The sequence below is a fragment of the Dicentrarchus labrax genome, unplaced genomic scaffold (assembly GCF_905237075.1).
Source record: "Dicentrarchus labrax unplaced genomic scaffold, dlabrax2021, whole genome shotgun sequence".
NCBI lineage: Eukaryota > Metazoa > Chordata > Actinopteri > Moronidae > Dicentrarchus > Dicentrarchus labrax.
In genome coordinates, this window is record NW_026136708.1 from 7,275,391 (window position 1) to 7,288,359 (window position 12,969).

Genomic DNA, 12,969 nt, shown 5'->3' on the forward strand with positions numbered 1-12,969 from the left:
AAGGGAATGAAAAATGAGGAACAAAATTGTTAGTTTGAGCCAATAATTGCTCACAACATGGCATCATGCATGTGGCTGGTGACGTGATGGACGTGAGACCTAATTTTCCAATCCAATGAATCTTGAAACTCATCCAGTGAAGTGTCTATGTAGAGCAAAGAATCCCTCTGTAAACAGTGTTTAATTTAATATCTCTTTCTACAGAGTCCTATTATGCAGCTGTGATGACCTGAATACCTTAACAGACTCGCAGGGTATCTAATTTGTATCTAATCTAATCAGTTTAGCAAGTGTAAGAGTTCCAACAGCATACGATGGCCATCCTTCACAGTGAATGTGATTCGCCTCCAGATCATGGCTTTTGTCAGATGGTCAGCAGAGTAATCTAACTAGTAAGGTATTTGAGAAGTTAAATTAATATATTTCCAAAGCTCCATAAGTTGAGTCAGTTCTAACTATAGAACAAGGTTAGAATTTAAGAACAGAAGATGTATCCACAAACAAACTGCAGACACAGTGTTGGCAGACAATCTCCACTCACTGCAGCCAGCAATAGACGTGGGAGTTAGTAAGCACATTTTACTCTACAATACTCTAACTCTTATTATATGGAAACATAAGTGGGCTCTTCATTGCAGTGCACAATGCATGTTTCCTAATGAAATATACATTTTACCCATAAGCAGGATGAATAGAAGATGCAGTATAACCTTGGGGAAGATCTAGTTTTTTCACATTGTTCAATAACACTGATGTAAAGGTCTTATTGTGAAATCCCCATTTGTTCACTGTATTTAAAGTTAGTATTTTAATTTAACACAGCAGCTAGCTGTTGGACAATTGGCCGTTCTCATTGGATATGTATGCTCTCCTTCACTAAGGGTGTGATAACTTATACGTCAGTCAAATGAGCCAACTGGTGCACATCTCTTTACCTCATCGCTCCTGCCTTACAGCTCGTCTGTATGCATGTTTTTGCTGGGGGCGACAGACCTTTCTCCCAGAAGGCTTTCATACTGTGCTTTGTATGTACGCGTGTGCGTAGGCTGACATCTTCAACAGTACTTGGAACTGCTGGTGCATTAGGGCATATCTGTTTTCAGAGAAGAGGGCACCACAGGCACCGTCATCCCACTGGCCATTTACTGAGTAGCAGAGAGGAGAAGGCCAGAGAAAGATGGATGCTCTGACTGAATTATGTCTTCAGTTCCTCCACCTTGTGACTGTATTTCCTCTTTGTAGTAGTATTGATATGCAGTCAATACACAGTTGGCCCTTCAATGCATGTGACAGGGTTTTACAATACAAATTGCCCAATGACCAGCTGTCCATTCTGGTGTGATTCTTATTGGTTTCTAAACCAGTGACATTGAGTGCCACCGTTTAAAGTAGTCTGATAACTCAGAAATTCAACAATTTATCTGGTAAAAATAAAGTGAATTGCTGGCATTTTGTAAAGCAGGCTGGCAGATACAGAATCTGGGTTCATCTGTCTATTACAGTTAATGTTTTTTGTTGCGACTTATAACTTTTAGTCTCCATTATGAGAAGTCATGTGGACGTTTTTCACGATATGGTTTGCTAGAAAGCTTTTGTTTAACTGTCACATATAATCATACAGGTAGAATTGTAGTGAAATGTACACACACACACACACACACACACACAAAACACACACACACACACACACACACACACACACACACAAAGCTAACCATTTATTGGCTCTAACTTCAAACTATTCCTTTGAACCACAGTGTGGTGTGGCCATGTAGGCCTTTATGTGACAGAAATAGAGAGAGAGGTGGTGAAGGAGGGGAATAGGAATGAAGCAACACAGCAACCGAGGGAAGTGACTGATCTCCTTCATTTCAAGAAGCAAGGATGGGATCATTTATTGATCTGGGCATTTCATTAAGTGTCAGTGTGAAGTGTCACATCAGGTAACAAACGGCTGTCTTCCTTTCATGACCTAGAGACCCCGAGGGCCTGTGTCACCATGACAGCCTTTCTGGCTCTGTTTGTCTCCTATAGTGTTTCCCATGTTGTCTCCTGTTTGCTCTCCCCCCCTTCTTTTACAAACTTTCTTACTTCATGGTTAAAACTCCCAAAGCAAATGGGGCACATGCTGCTGCTCATTTGCATCTTTCAGTGTGGAGTGATATTTAGAAATGGAACGAAGACATAAATTATCTGTGGTAAAAACGTAAATGACAAAGAATAGACATAGATCCGAATATGTATAAAGTTATTGGATTTAAAGTTAAAGCTGTGTTGATACTTGAGATAAACTGACTTTTACCCCTGAGCTGAATAGAAGTCATTTGAAATTCAGCTGGGCTTGATGCCGGACTGATAAATAGTCTTCATTTTACCTCCACCTGTGCTTAGAATTTTATATGTAACTGTTTAACAGAGCGATATATATATATATATATTTATATAAAGAAATCATTATTTATACATGGCCATAATTTACAACATTATATTAACTTTTGAAGGGGTTCTTCTCTTGACTTGTGTTTTTGTCCTGGAGTGGGTATGTTTTTATTTTTTATGGGCATATTTCTAAAGACAAAATTTAAATTATTCATTTAGTTTAAGTCATCAGGAACCATTGAATTGGAATTTGTTCAACAGGCATGGCAGGGGATATACAGCCTTTGTGCTGTGTTAATTACAGCTCAGTGGAATGATTCAGATAGAAGAAGAAAAAAGGCTAAAATCCCCCAGGGAGGGATAGAGTGGCAAAAATATAGTTTTCAAGAATAAGTTCTTATTGCCAATGCTTAGCACAGCAAAACTAAAGCAGTGTCATTTTTGTGCAAGTCACTGTCAGTCTCTTAATCCTCACGGCATAGCACAACATTAATACTTTATCAAAACATGTATGTGCAATTTAGATCGGTACGTGGATCGTGTCGTCGGTCTGATATCCGATTAGTGGATTGCGTCAGTATCGGCACCCGATACTGCTATTGGATTAGATTGGTCCCATCTCTCTTACTGCACACCGCTGCGCCGTAAGAGAGACAGCTCTCACCTCTTTATGCTCTCTCTCTCTTGTATTCAGGAACAGATGCATACAGTCTGCATCTGTCTGCTGCCTTGACTTTCTTTGTCAGCAGTATGTTTTATAACATTACTTAAACAACACAACTTGCGTTTCGGAACTTTCCACCCGCAATTCCGTTTCCACAACAGCATGTGAGCTGCATGTGGAGGAGGCATACGTCTGGGTCCCTTTGTTTCTCTGCGATTGTCAGACGAGGGAGAGCAAGGGAAATCGAAGTTAATTGATCGTGGACGGCGTCAAAAAATAAAAAGTTTAACTTGTTTTTATTTAACCCCTTTCCCCATGTGAATTTTGATGATACTTCAATTAGAAAAGAGATTGTTATTATTATTAGAACATGTTTAAAAGTAGACCTATGCAGAAGTTTGCCAAGAAATACCTCTGAAAGATCTGCAGACAAATTTCAGTTCTGTAAAACTGCTGAACATGATTAAAAAGAAAGCATCCTAGTCCATCAGTGTAAAAAGGTGCGTATTTGTTTATTTTATGACTGTGACACAAGTCCTAACTCCCAAGCTCCTCCCCATCAGTCGCAGGTGATGAGAGAAGGGCGGATCAATACTTCATTAATGTTACAAGATTGAAGCCCCAAGTCCAGTCGATTCCAATGAACCAGGATGACAAAAAGTGGAGTTGAATGCTGGATTGTGCCTGCGACCATGCACACAGTGGGTCTGCATGCAAGTAACTGCATATATTATACTGCATATATGCATGAACACGCACATAGCCTATTGGTTGCAGTGACTTTGGGGGGAAGCAACAATTCACAATGATCATATCCAGAAAAGAGGACGATTCGTTGCATAGGTGTTTAATTAGGTTGAGACCAGGGCCTCCTCAGCATTTTATATACTGTACATTATGGAGCTTGATAGACTGGTAATTGCTTGTTTGTAGGATGGCAGTACACTTTTATGGAAGCATCTGCATTTGTTACATTTCCCCAGTCATTTATCAAGCATTTTACTCAGATTTTGAAGTTGCACCACAATAATATAGAAGTTCTCTACAGAATCATTTCTTAATCGTTGGATGATTAATTCATTCTTCTCTTTGACAACAATATTTTAACATGTATAGCAGTAATATATTGCCAGAATGACACATTTATATCTCGCATGGTGTCCCATGCCCTATTTTCTCACTGAAAGTCTAATATTTTTCAATTTGGAGTCTTGTTGCAAGTCCCCCTTCCTTTCTGCTTCAAGTCTAAGCGGAGATCTATAGCCCTCGTTCTGTGACTGATGTGAATCTCAAATCAATTAGACTCTGCTGCTACTAATACTCACACAAATCCAATATGGTTATTAAATTACACATGTGAACACACACACACACAAACATTTGTATATTCACATATTTTCTCTGGCACTTGTTTTCCTTTGGTCCCAAAGCGTTGTAATATATTTCCCAGCATGCGTTTACCTCAGTCTTGGCCCAGTGTCCTAAATGTGAATTCATAGAGGAGAATTAGAGAGCAAGTATTATCTGGAGGCAAGGGAAATGTTGTTCATTGCCATGGAAATACACAGTCCACGCCCCTACACACACACACACACACACACACACACACACACACACACACACACACACACACACACACACACACACACACACACACTCAACAATAAGGAGGTAAGTAGGTTAGTAAACAACAGATAATCTGCACAGGGTGGGAGAGGACTGTGTCTGTGTGAATTTGGACTCATTTGGGAACACTAGCTGACTCTTGTGGATACATGTCCATGAATTTCTTGTAGTTTGTCTTGACCTCATATTTTCAGAGAAACATGAGCTCTGATTAAAACAGCAGCAATGTGTAACATCGCTTGCAAATAAAAAAAAGATATAAAAGTAGGTACATAGAATGGTAGCCTCCAAGGTTATTAATACACCTCATTAACCAGTAAAATCTACATCCTCTATTTTTCCTTCAAAAGAACATTAAACAGTGGTCTGTTTCCTAATAACCTAATAATGTTGTCTGAACCGCTGAGGTGGATTTTATGTTTCAAGTTTGAAGATCAATGAGATGACGACTACTGGTATTATGGGTATGGTCTGTTATTACAGTTACATTTTGAATGTGTTCAGCTGGTGTTTATATCCAGAGAGGTGCTTACCATTTGATGGCATAAATTACTGTAAGTGTCATGAATTTAGTTTTCACACTCAGTAACTGCAAAGCAGTTTCATTAATTGTTCCTCACATCATTGAGAGTTAGAATCCATATCAGGAAATGTGTAGGATCATCATTTTAAACACCTATAACTGCAGTAAATGTTGAGGCATCATTAATTCTTTTTTACTGTGTTTCATGTTTACTTACTAAGTCCCCAGTATACAACTGCAGCATTGTTGCCTCAGCCAAATGCCAAATCTTAAAATGTGGGTTGCCACTGAGGAACGAGGACTGGGGTCAGATTTACTATTTGTAAGTGTGTGTCTAAAGATATGGGAGCTAGTCACAATGAGGTGATTACATTTCAGTTAAGTGTAGTGTGTGTCTGTTTGGTAGGGAAGTTGCTTTCATTTTAGATTATATTTTTACTGTATGCTCTAGGCCTGTTTGACATTTCAGGAAAAACATTTGGGACCAGTTGCTTAGCAACCAGCAGACTCCAGTAAGCTACTGATCCTGATCGAGAAATTATACAACACGTAGCGCTCCCTAAAAACGTTATATGTAAAACAAATCAGATGCAACGTGTTAATTAGTGATCTTTTGAGGTGCTTGTAGGTGGATTTTATTACTTTTAGACAAAGCCAGGCAAGCTAGTTTCCTCTTGTTTCCAGTGTCTGTGCCAACCAGCTGGCTGTAGCTTCATATTTACAGTACAGATATAAGAGCTGTATCAATCTTCAGAGTTGCTCTGATACCAGTATCGAAAAGGTCCTCCGATACTGCCTAACTCATGTCATGTTTTAGCCCCGAAACGGGGCCATTTGCCATTTTGTGCCAACAGTGATAGCAGTCATACAGGCTTCTATATCTATATATATATATATATATATATATATATATATATATATTGGCAGATGTACTCTGTGTTGGCCGAAGGTCAGGTATGGGAATTTGTATTGGGAAGGAAAAAGGGAATCGTAACATCTCTCTTTTCGTCTAACTCTTGACAAGAAAGTGAATAAGTGTATTTCCTAAAATGTCAAACTTCTCCTTTTAGAGAGGAAATATTCTTCCCCTTTAAAACTTAAAGGTTAATCAGTCCAAGATGTTTTTCCTTTTACATAATGTAGATTAAGTGATCAGTAGCATATTGGAGTGATTTCCTAGATTTGTTGACCTAGCTTTGGGGTATACAGTGTGAGTTAGTACTGATGGTATTGTGGCATTGTGCCCACAGACCTATCATACCAATCTATCAGAGATTGATACACTTTATGCCTTTATGGGCTTATGTGTCTTGGGAGCATATAAAAGTAACAAATAGCCTGCACCATATTGCATAATGCTATGGGCATGGGGTTCTTCAAAATTTCCTTGGATGGCCCTACTATAAACTGTACATAGAAGAGTATCTGGATTATACCGACAAGGCTTTGGGGCTTTTACTGATTTGACTGTGCTGTATAGACACTGGATCTGCCTGGCCATATACCTGTGGAAGGAAAATCTAACATTTAACAGTATAAAAGCTGTCTGTTTTTCATTCCAAATTTTATTTTGCGGAACATTTTCTACTTTTTTCCTCTCTTCCACACTGCATGTGACTTTGTGTCAGTGAGCTGTGATCTGATTACTCAATATTAGGAATTATTAAATAAAGAAATCAGTGAATCAGAGGCACTGATTCACAATTCCACCCAAGGGCATTGCTACAGTATGCCGCTGAATTGTCCATCAGTGTCACTGGACTGATTTATTTATTTAATACTTGATGGTACGGCAGTTTGGATACTCTTTTCCCGGGGCTTTTTGCGCTCAAAAGCTGTGCGACTGTGTGTGCACGGCACACATGTGCACGACATGCACACTGTTCTGACAAGCATGTCTGATGACAACTTGAAATATTTCTGCCACTGCATGAATCTTGTATGGGTTAGCCACTTTTAATTACTACAAAGTGCTCTGGTTCTCTTTTCCTTTCCTTCTTCCTCCGTTCCATCCCCCATGTGCATATCTCCCCTCTGTGGTTGACTGTTCATGCTCTAACAATTTTCATGCATTATTTAAGAGCTGACTATGACGAGTCATTTGCTGCCATTCTGTCTCACCTTTTCCTCCCATAGGAGCATGCTTCATAGCTCTGATGGTGATAGCTGACCCCATCGAGACCTCTTTCACTGAGTTGTGGATTGTTTGTTTTGGTTTGTTTGTGTGTCTGATAGGAAAAAAAGAAAGAAAGTGGAAAGTACATATCCAGAGCGGGTTAAAAGGAAAATAGGGGTCAGCAGAAAATTAGCCACCATGCTTCTTTTTTATTATGTTCTTTTTAGAATAACCATGCTGAAGTTTGCATTTACTTGGCTGGGTTTGATTAAAAAAAACAGGCTATATATAAAAACAAATATAAAACATGGAGCAGAAAAGTAATATTCTGAATTTGAAAATAGCCAAGCTATGAATAATCGCTGGATATTGCAAGGTGACAATTTGGTCAAAACTGAACATTCTGAGAAGATAAGAGACACGTTCATACACATAAAGAAGCATTATTGATGGGATGCCAGCATTCAGAAATATCCAAGATGCCTGGCAGGTTTTCTTCATCTTTGTTCTTGCTCTCTTTCTCCATCTCTGGTCCCCCACTTAGAACAGAGCAACTATCCCATGTGCCAGTCATGCCCGAAGAAGACGGGATCTCTGCCTGTTCCATAGCTTACCCTACAGCTGTCTCCTCCTTCCAGATCAGATCAGGAGGAACCAAAAACCAAAGCCGCATGCCACCTTAAAACTCACTCTGCCAAGCAGCCCCTGTACCCACTTGAGAGAGGCTCTATGACAAACTGGGCATGATGGCCAGTGAACAGGCTGCCGATCACTGCTGCATGCCTTGGCAGCATGGGTAGTGTCTCGTTGTCTCTTTGAACCTCCAGCTTTGGTGGCTTCCTCTACAGGGAATACTGCCCAGTTCCTCTCCTGTTGTTTTTAAGTGTTCTAAATCGGTGTAGATATTTGTGGAAGACAGGTACACCTTATCATTGCTGTGCTGTTATTGACTTGTGCATGCAGACCAGTAGAAGCTCTGTTTTGAAGATAATCCATTAGTCTCCTAGCGTGATGACATGCGTAGCCAGAGTAATGCTTGAACACTTGATGTATTATAAAATGAGAGTGAAAATTTCAAGGCAGCACTTCAGCACATGCCCATGGGAATATAAGCAAAGTTATAGTGCTCGATGCTTTGGTACCCTGGAAGGCAGTTGACAAAGACTGTACATAGTTTTGTAGTCCTTCTTAGATATGGATTCATATATTGTTTATTTAAAGTGCTTTCAGTAAGTCCTTTTCCTTAAAAGTGTGCATAAGCCCAAATGTAGCCACTGCATAAACATATGTAAATTGTGGGTTTTGCAATAATTTTACAGCATTAGCTGGCACCAAGTGTACTCCATTCCCCTCTGGGTTGTCTAGTGTGCTGGCTGTGGCTGACAGCAAATGCGTGGCTGGTCATTAAGAGGGTCACTAGAGAACACTGTTCCTAAAGAGGAGGGACCTGAGCCCATCAGCAAGCACTGGTAGACTAATTATCCCCTTTTTTGTTGTGTTTTTGGAGACAAAATCTAACTTTTAGTCAGTGTGATCTGTGTTTGTTCCCTGTTCCATCACTATTGTGAACAAGTACTTAGCATAGGGTTTAATTTTCTACCTTACTCTGATGCAGTACAGTGTTCAAAAGCACAAAAGGGGGGGGACGACAGAATTGACAGGCAATCTATGCATTATGATGATTTCTTGTCAGTTTGCCTATTCATGTGGGGAATGTGATGCAGACGCAAATTATACAATGGAGACCTGTAGTATTAAGGCAAAAGCTTTGCTCAAAGCATATAGGGAGTATATATTATATCATATTCTCTGATGAATAACATAATGTAGACCATTTAGTCCTTTGATTTGATTTAAATTTGACATTTCCATATATAGTCCTTGTCAAACACTGCGACAAATACATACATATTAATCGAAAATCTCAAGCACAACACCAAAAAGTTAGAAAAATAACTGATTTCCATTGTGAAAACCAGGTTGTCAAATGTTAGTGATTTTGAATAAGATTCCACTTTGGTAGATTTGGATCATTCCAGTGGCCCTTGACGGAATTATAATGGCTAGGACTTTATGTATTTTAATGAGTCCATTGTGATCTAGGGTCCATATCCACATCTAAGCTCATTTACACACACACATACATACAAATGTGGGACCGTTTAAGTTACCTCATTTTTTCCCCCTTTTTGAGATAGTTATTTTATGAAAGGATTACTGTTTTTATCCTGGTGTTATGGAGTGCCAAAAGCTGTCTGATGTGACTCAACTGATGATTTTAAACTCTGAAGGTCTTTTGGTGCCAAGACCCCAAAGGGTTTCTTTGGGGTTAGGATATGCTCACTGACGGGTCATGGGAATGCCACTCATTGTCAGGTTCAAAAGCTTGTGTCCCCAGGAAACTGACTTGTGGTGGTCACTGTGTTTTGTATTTCACACTCTCTTTCTGTTTCTGCTCCTCTCTCTGACTTTGTAGCTCTGGTCTGTAGCTAAGCTCAGTGTCTGCTTGGGAAAAGCAGTAAATGAAGGCAAATGCCTTGAAGTTCCGCTGCATTTAGCATTCTTGCTTGCTTACTGTGACACTTTTACTGCACTCTCAGAGAACAGGCTTTAGATTTCCCCCTTCCTCTTAAAACCCCAAACACCATCTGTTACCATTAGTGTCCTACATCTATGATGTAGCAGGGCTGCTGTCTCTGTCTGCCTGTCTTGAAATCCTTGTCACCCACTGCTTGTTACTCTTTGAGGAAGGCCAAATGACCAAATTTAGATACAGTCAACTTGCAAGCTACCCTATGATACTATAATCCACAGTAACATTTCAAGAGGGAATAGTGAGAGAAAATATACTTTGTCTGCAGGCTTGAAATCCTGGATTGCTTTCAATATCAGAAAGTTTTGTATTTTTTGCATTGCCTTGTATTATCCTCTTGTAAATGGCTACATTGATACAGTGCTGTTATCCATCTATCTTCATTATGCAGAGGTTTTGTGAATGTTTAGTGCTTGTTTGCATAAGTAATGTTTCCTCCTTATCTCTCTCTCTCCCTCTTTTCTCTCTGTCCATAGATCATATAAAGCGGAAGATTCGGCGGCGGCCATCTTGGGGGCGGGGCATCATTCGTAAGAAGAAGAACTATAAGAAAGGAACAGAAGAGGAGGAGGAGGAGCCCGAGGCAGAAGTGGAAGCTGCAGGGCCCGGTGACTCGACGCAAGATGAGGAATCATCCTGTGATACCATGGGTCCCCAGCCCAATGGCCATCATCCCCATGTCCCCTCCACAGAGGAGGAGAGCTCCAATGAGCCCCCTGTTGCAGCTCCTGCTGAACCCCCAGATGCCAGTGAAGCCCGAGAAGAGCCAACGCCTAAGGAAGAGGAGCCCACAGCCAAAGAGGCAGAGTCTGAAAACACAGAGAAACACACTGAGCTGCGTTGCCTTGGTGGCACTTCTCAACCCAAGGTAGATGGGGATAGCCAGGACAAGCCGGCTGACTTCCAGCCTTTGATTGAAACGTCCGAGTCTTCAGATGCTGAGGCCCAGCCTAAGCACATAGAGGGTCTCCTAGTATCACAAGCGGACTGTGTGAATGGAAATGAGTCAATGGACAGCCTGGACTCACAGAGCCTCAAGAAGAGCAGTGTGGCTGAGAAAATGAGTCCTCAGAGTATGGCGGAGGACTCTAATAATCCAGAAGAAGAAGAGCACAAAGACAAAAATGAGAGCGAACCAACTCAGGAGCACCCTCCCCAGGATGGGGGGGCAGTAACAGAAAATGTTGAGGAAGATCAAGATAAAGAAGGTATAAAGCTAGACTTCAAACTGTAGTAGCACAATTGGTTAATTAGAACAGGGAGCTTTTTCTCCCTCTATTTGAAGTTGTATGTCTCTGCATGTTGTATGTTTTTAATGCCCATCTATTGCTTTTGACAAGCTATCAGTCAGGTAGATATAGTTTTTGGCATCTGAAGGGAGCTTTTAAGAAAGATGTATGTTTTCAGCTACTCATTTTGATCTCTTCAAGTTATGTACAAATCATATGATCTTTACAGTACATAAGCAATTAGGCAAGTTAAAATCTGTTAATTTTTTACACAGGGAGTCAGTGTTTTTCCCACCACTTAATTATGATGAATTACTTTTTTGATCATTATCCAGCTCTTCTGATTTACACTCGGTTTAGCTTTTGAAATATAGAGGTCATGAATAATGCAACATAAGTCATACAGAGAATAAAAATGCTTTCTTCTGGCGTAGCAGACAGTATATTTCAATAGAGAAACCCAGGGGGCTTGAAATTATGTGTGCCTTTGTAGACACTGCACACCTTCTAATAAGTATCCTGAATTTTATTTATTTATTTGTCTATAAAAGACTCACAATGTTGGCTGGCTTTCCCCCCCATCTCTGACTGCCATATATCTTTTTCCCTTTGACCAGGGCCATTATGCCCTTTGTATTCGTGAGTAGTATTTGAATCAGGGATAAGCCAATAAGTTTGTTTTTAATTACAGGCATGTGGTCTGGCTTGTTGTGAGTAGAGGCCAGCTGGAAGGCTGAGGTAATGGTGCTAGAATATGGAGGATGGCACGATCAGACAACAGAACACAAACAAACTGTGGCTCCTCAAACAACAGAGAACTCTGCTGCTCCGCCCCCACTCTCATTACAAGCTGAGCCAGGTCTTTTGTTTCCATCAAAGTGTTTCTTGAGCACAGTTATAAATGGACAGGAAAGAGACCAGATGTGAAATATTGTGCCCTCAGTAGCTGCTAGTAGCTTCAAATATATTTTCTTCCCAAACTGTAGTATTGCATTAATCTTGTAGCCATGGCAGTTGGATTTTTCTTCGAAGACTTCTTCAGTTGTGCTTTTCAGTGGTTTATGACAAAAACCAAAAGATGTCTCAAATTTATATCACCCATTCATATTAGGTTGTTTTTGATTGCTATTGCATTGCATTAATTTGTTATAACCCTCATTGTTAACGCTTCTTCCATCAATAATCCATTTATTAGGGTGTTCCAAAGCCAGGAAATGCAAGAGGAGCCCATCAGAGCAGCTGAAGGGGTCTGCTGAGAGGACAGAGGACGAGCCACAACCTGTCCCTCCCCATCCTCCAGTAGTGGTTGACCACCAGCAACTTTTGGTAAATCTTTCTATAACTCACTTATTTTGTATCAAAGTGTAAATAGTTTAAATAATTTCTATTTTAGTTTATTTGAATCTGAAATTGTCACTAATTATTTATTTATTCAGTGTAAATCCTTTATCCTATGGCAGGACTGTAGCACTGTGTAATAGAAGTTTGTTACACAAAGTGCAGTCCATAAATCCAAAAACTGACTTCTTCACACAGTGATAAATGGCAGATTATATACAAATTCCCTTTCAAATGGTGTTTGATTTCAACCTGATCGTTGTTCCATCTGCCACATGTCTTCTCATTTGTAGCTTTCTTCTGTTATGACCGCAGTTGTTGACATGATCAGGATTTTAATTTAAAAATGCAAAAGGACACAATGGCTGCTGTTGGTGCTCAAACAGGTTAAGAAAGACCTTCATAGCCACTCTAGCGCAGAAACATTATCTAACCTCTTTCAACCCACAAAGATTTTAGCTTTTTAAAACCCCAGTGTGTGTCCATCACCATCTTGCTTGA

At 40.0% G+C, this 12,969-nt stretch overlaps 1 protein-coding gene across 2 annotated transcripts in view; it reads left to right on the plus strand.

The window, feature by feature from the left end:
- Positions 1–12,969, plus strand: part of atad2b (ATPase family AAA domain containing 2B) — a 65,488-nt gene that overhangs the window by 34,098 nt on the left and 18,421 nt on the right. For both annotated transcript variants that reach the window (XM_051408177.1, XM_051408178.1), the window contains exons 25-26: positions 10,378–11,109; positions 12,326–12,456. In XM_051408177.1, the coding sequence (XP_051264137.1) occupies positions 10,378–11,109; positions 12,326–12,456 (863 nt within the window). The remainder of the gene's footprint in view (positions 1–10,377; positions 11,110–12,325; positions 12,457–12,969) is intronic.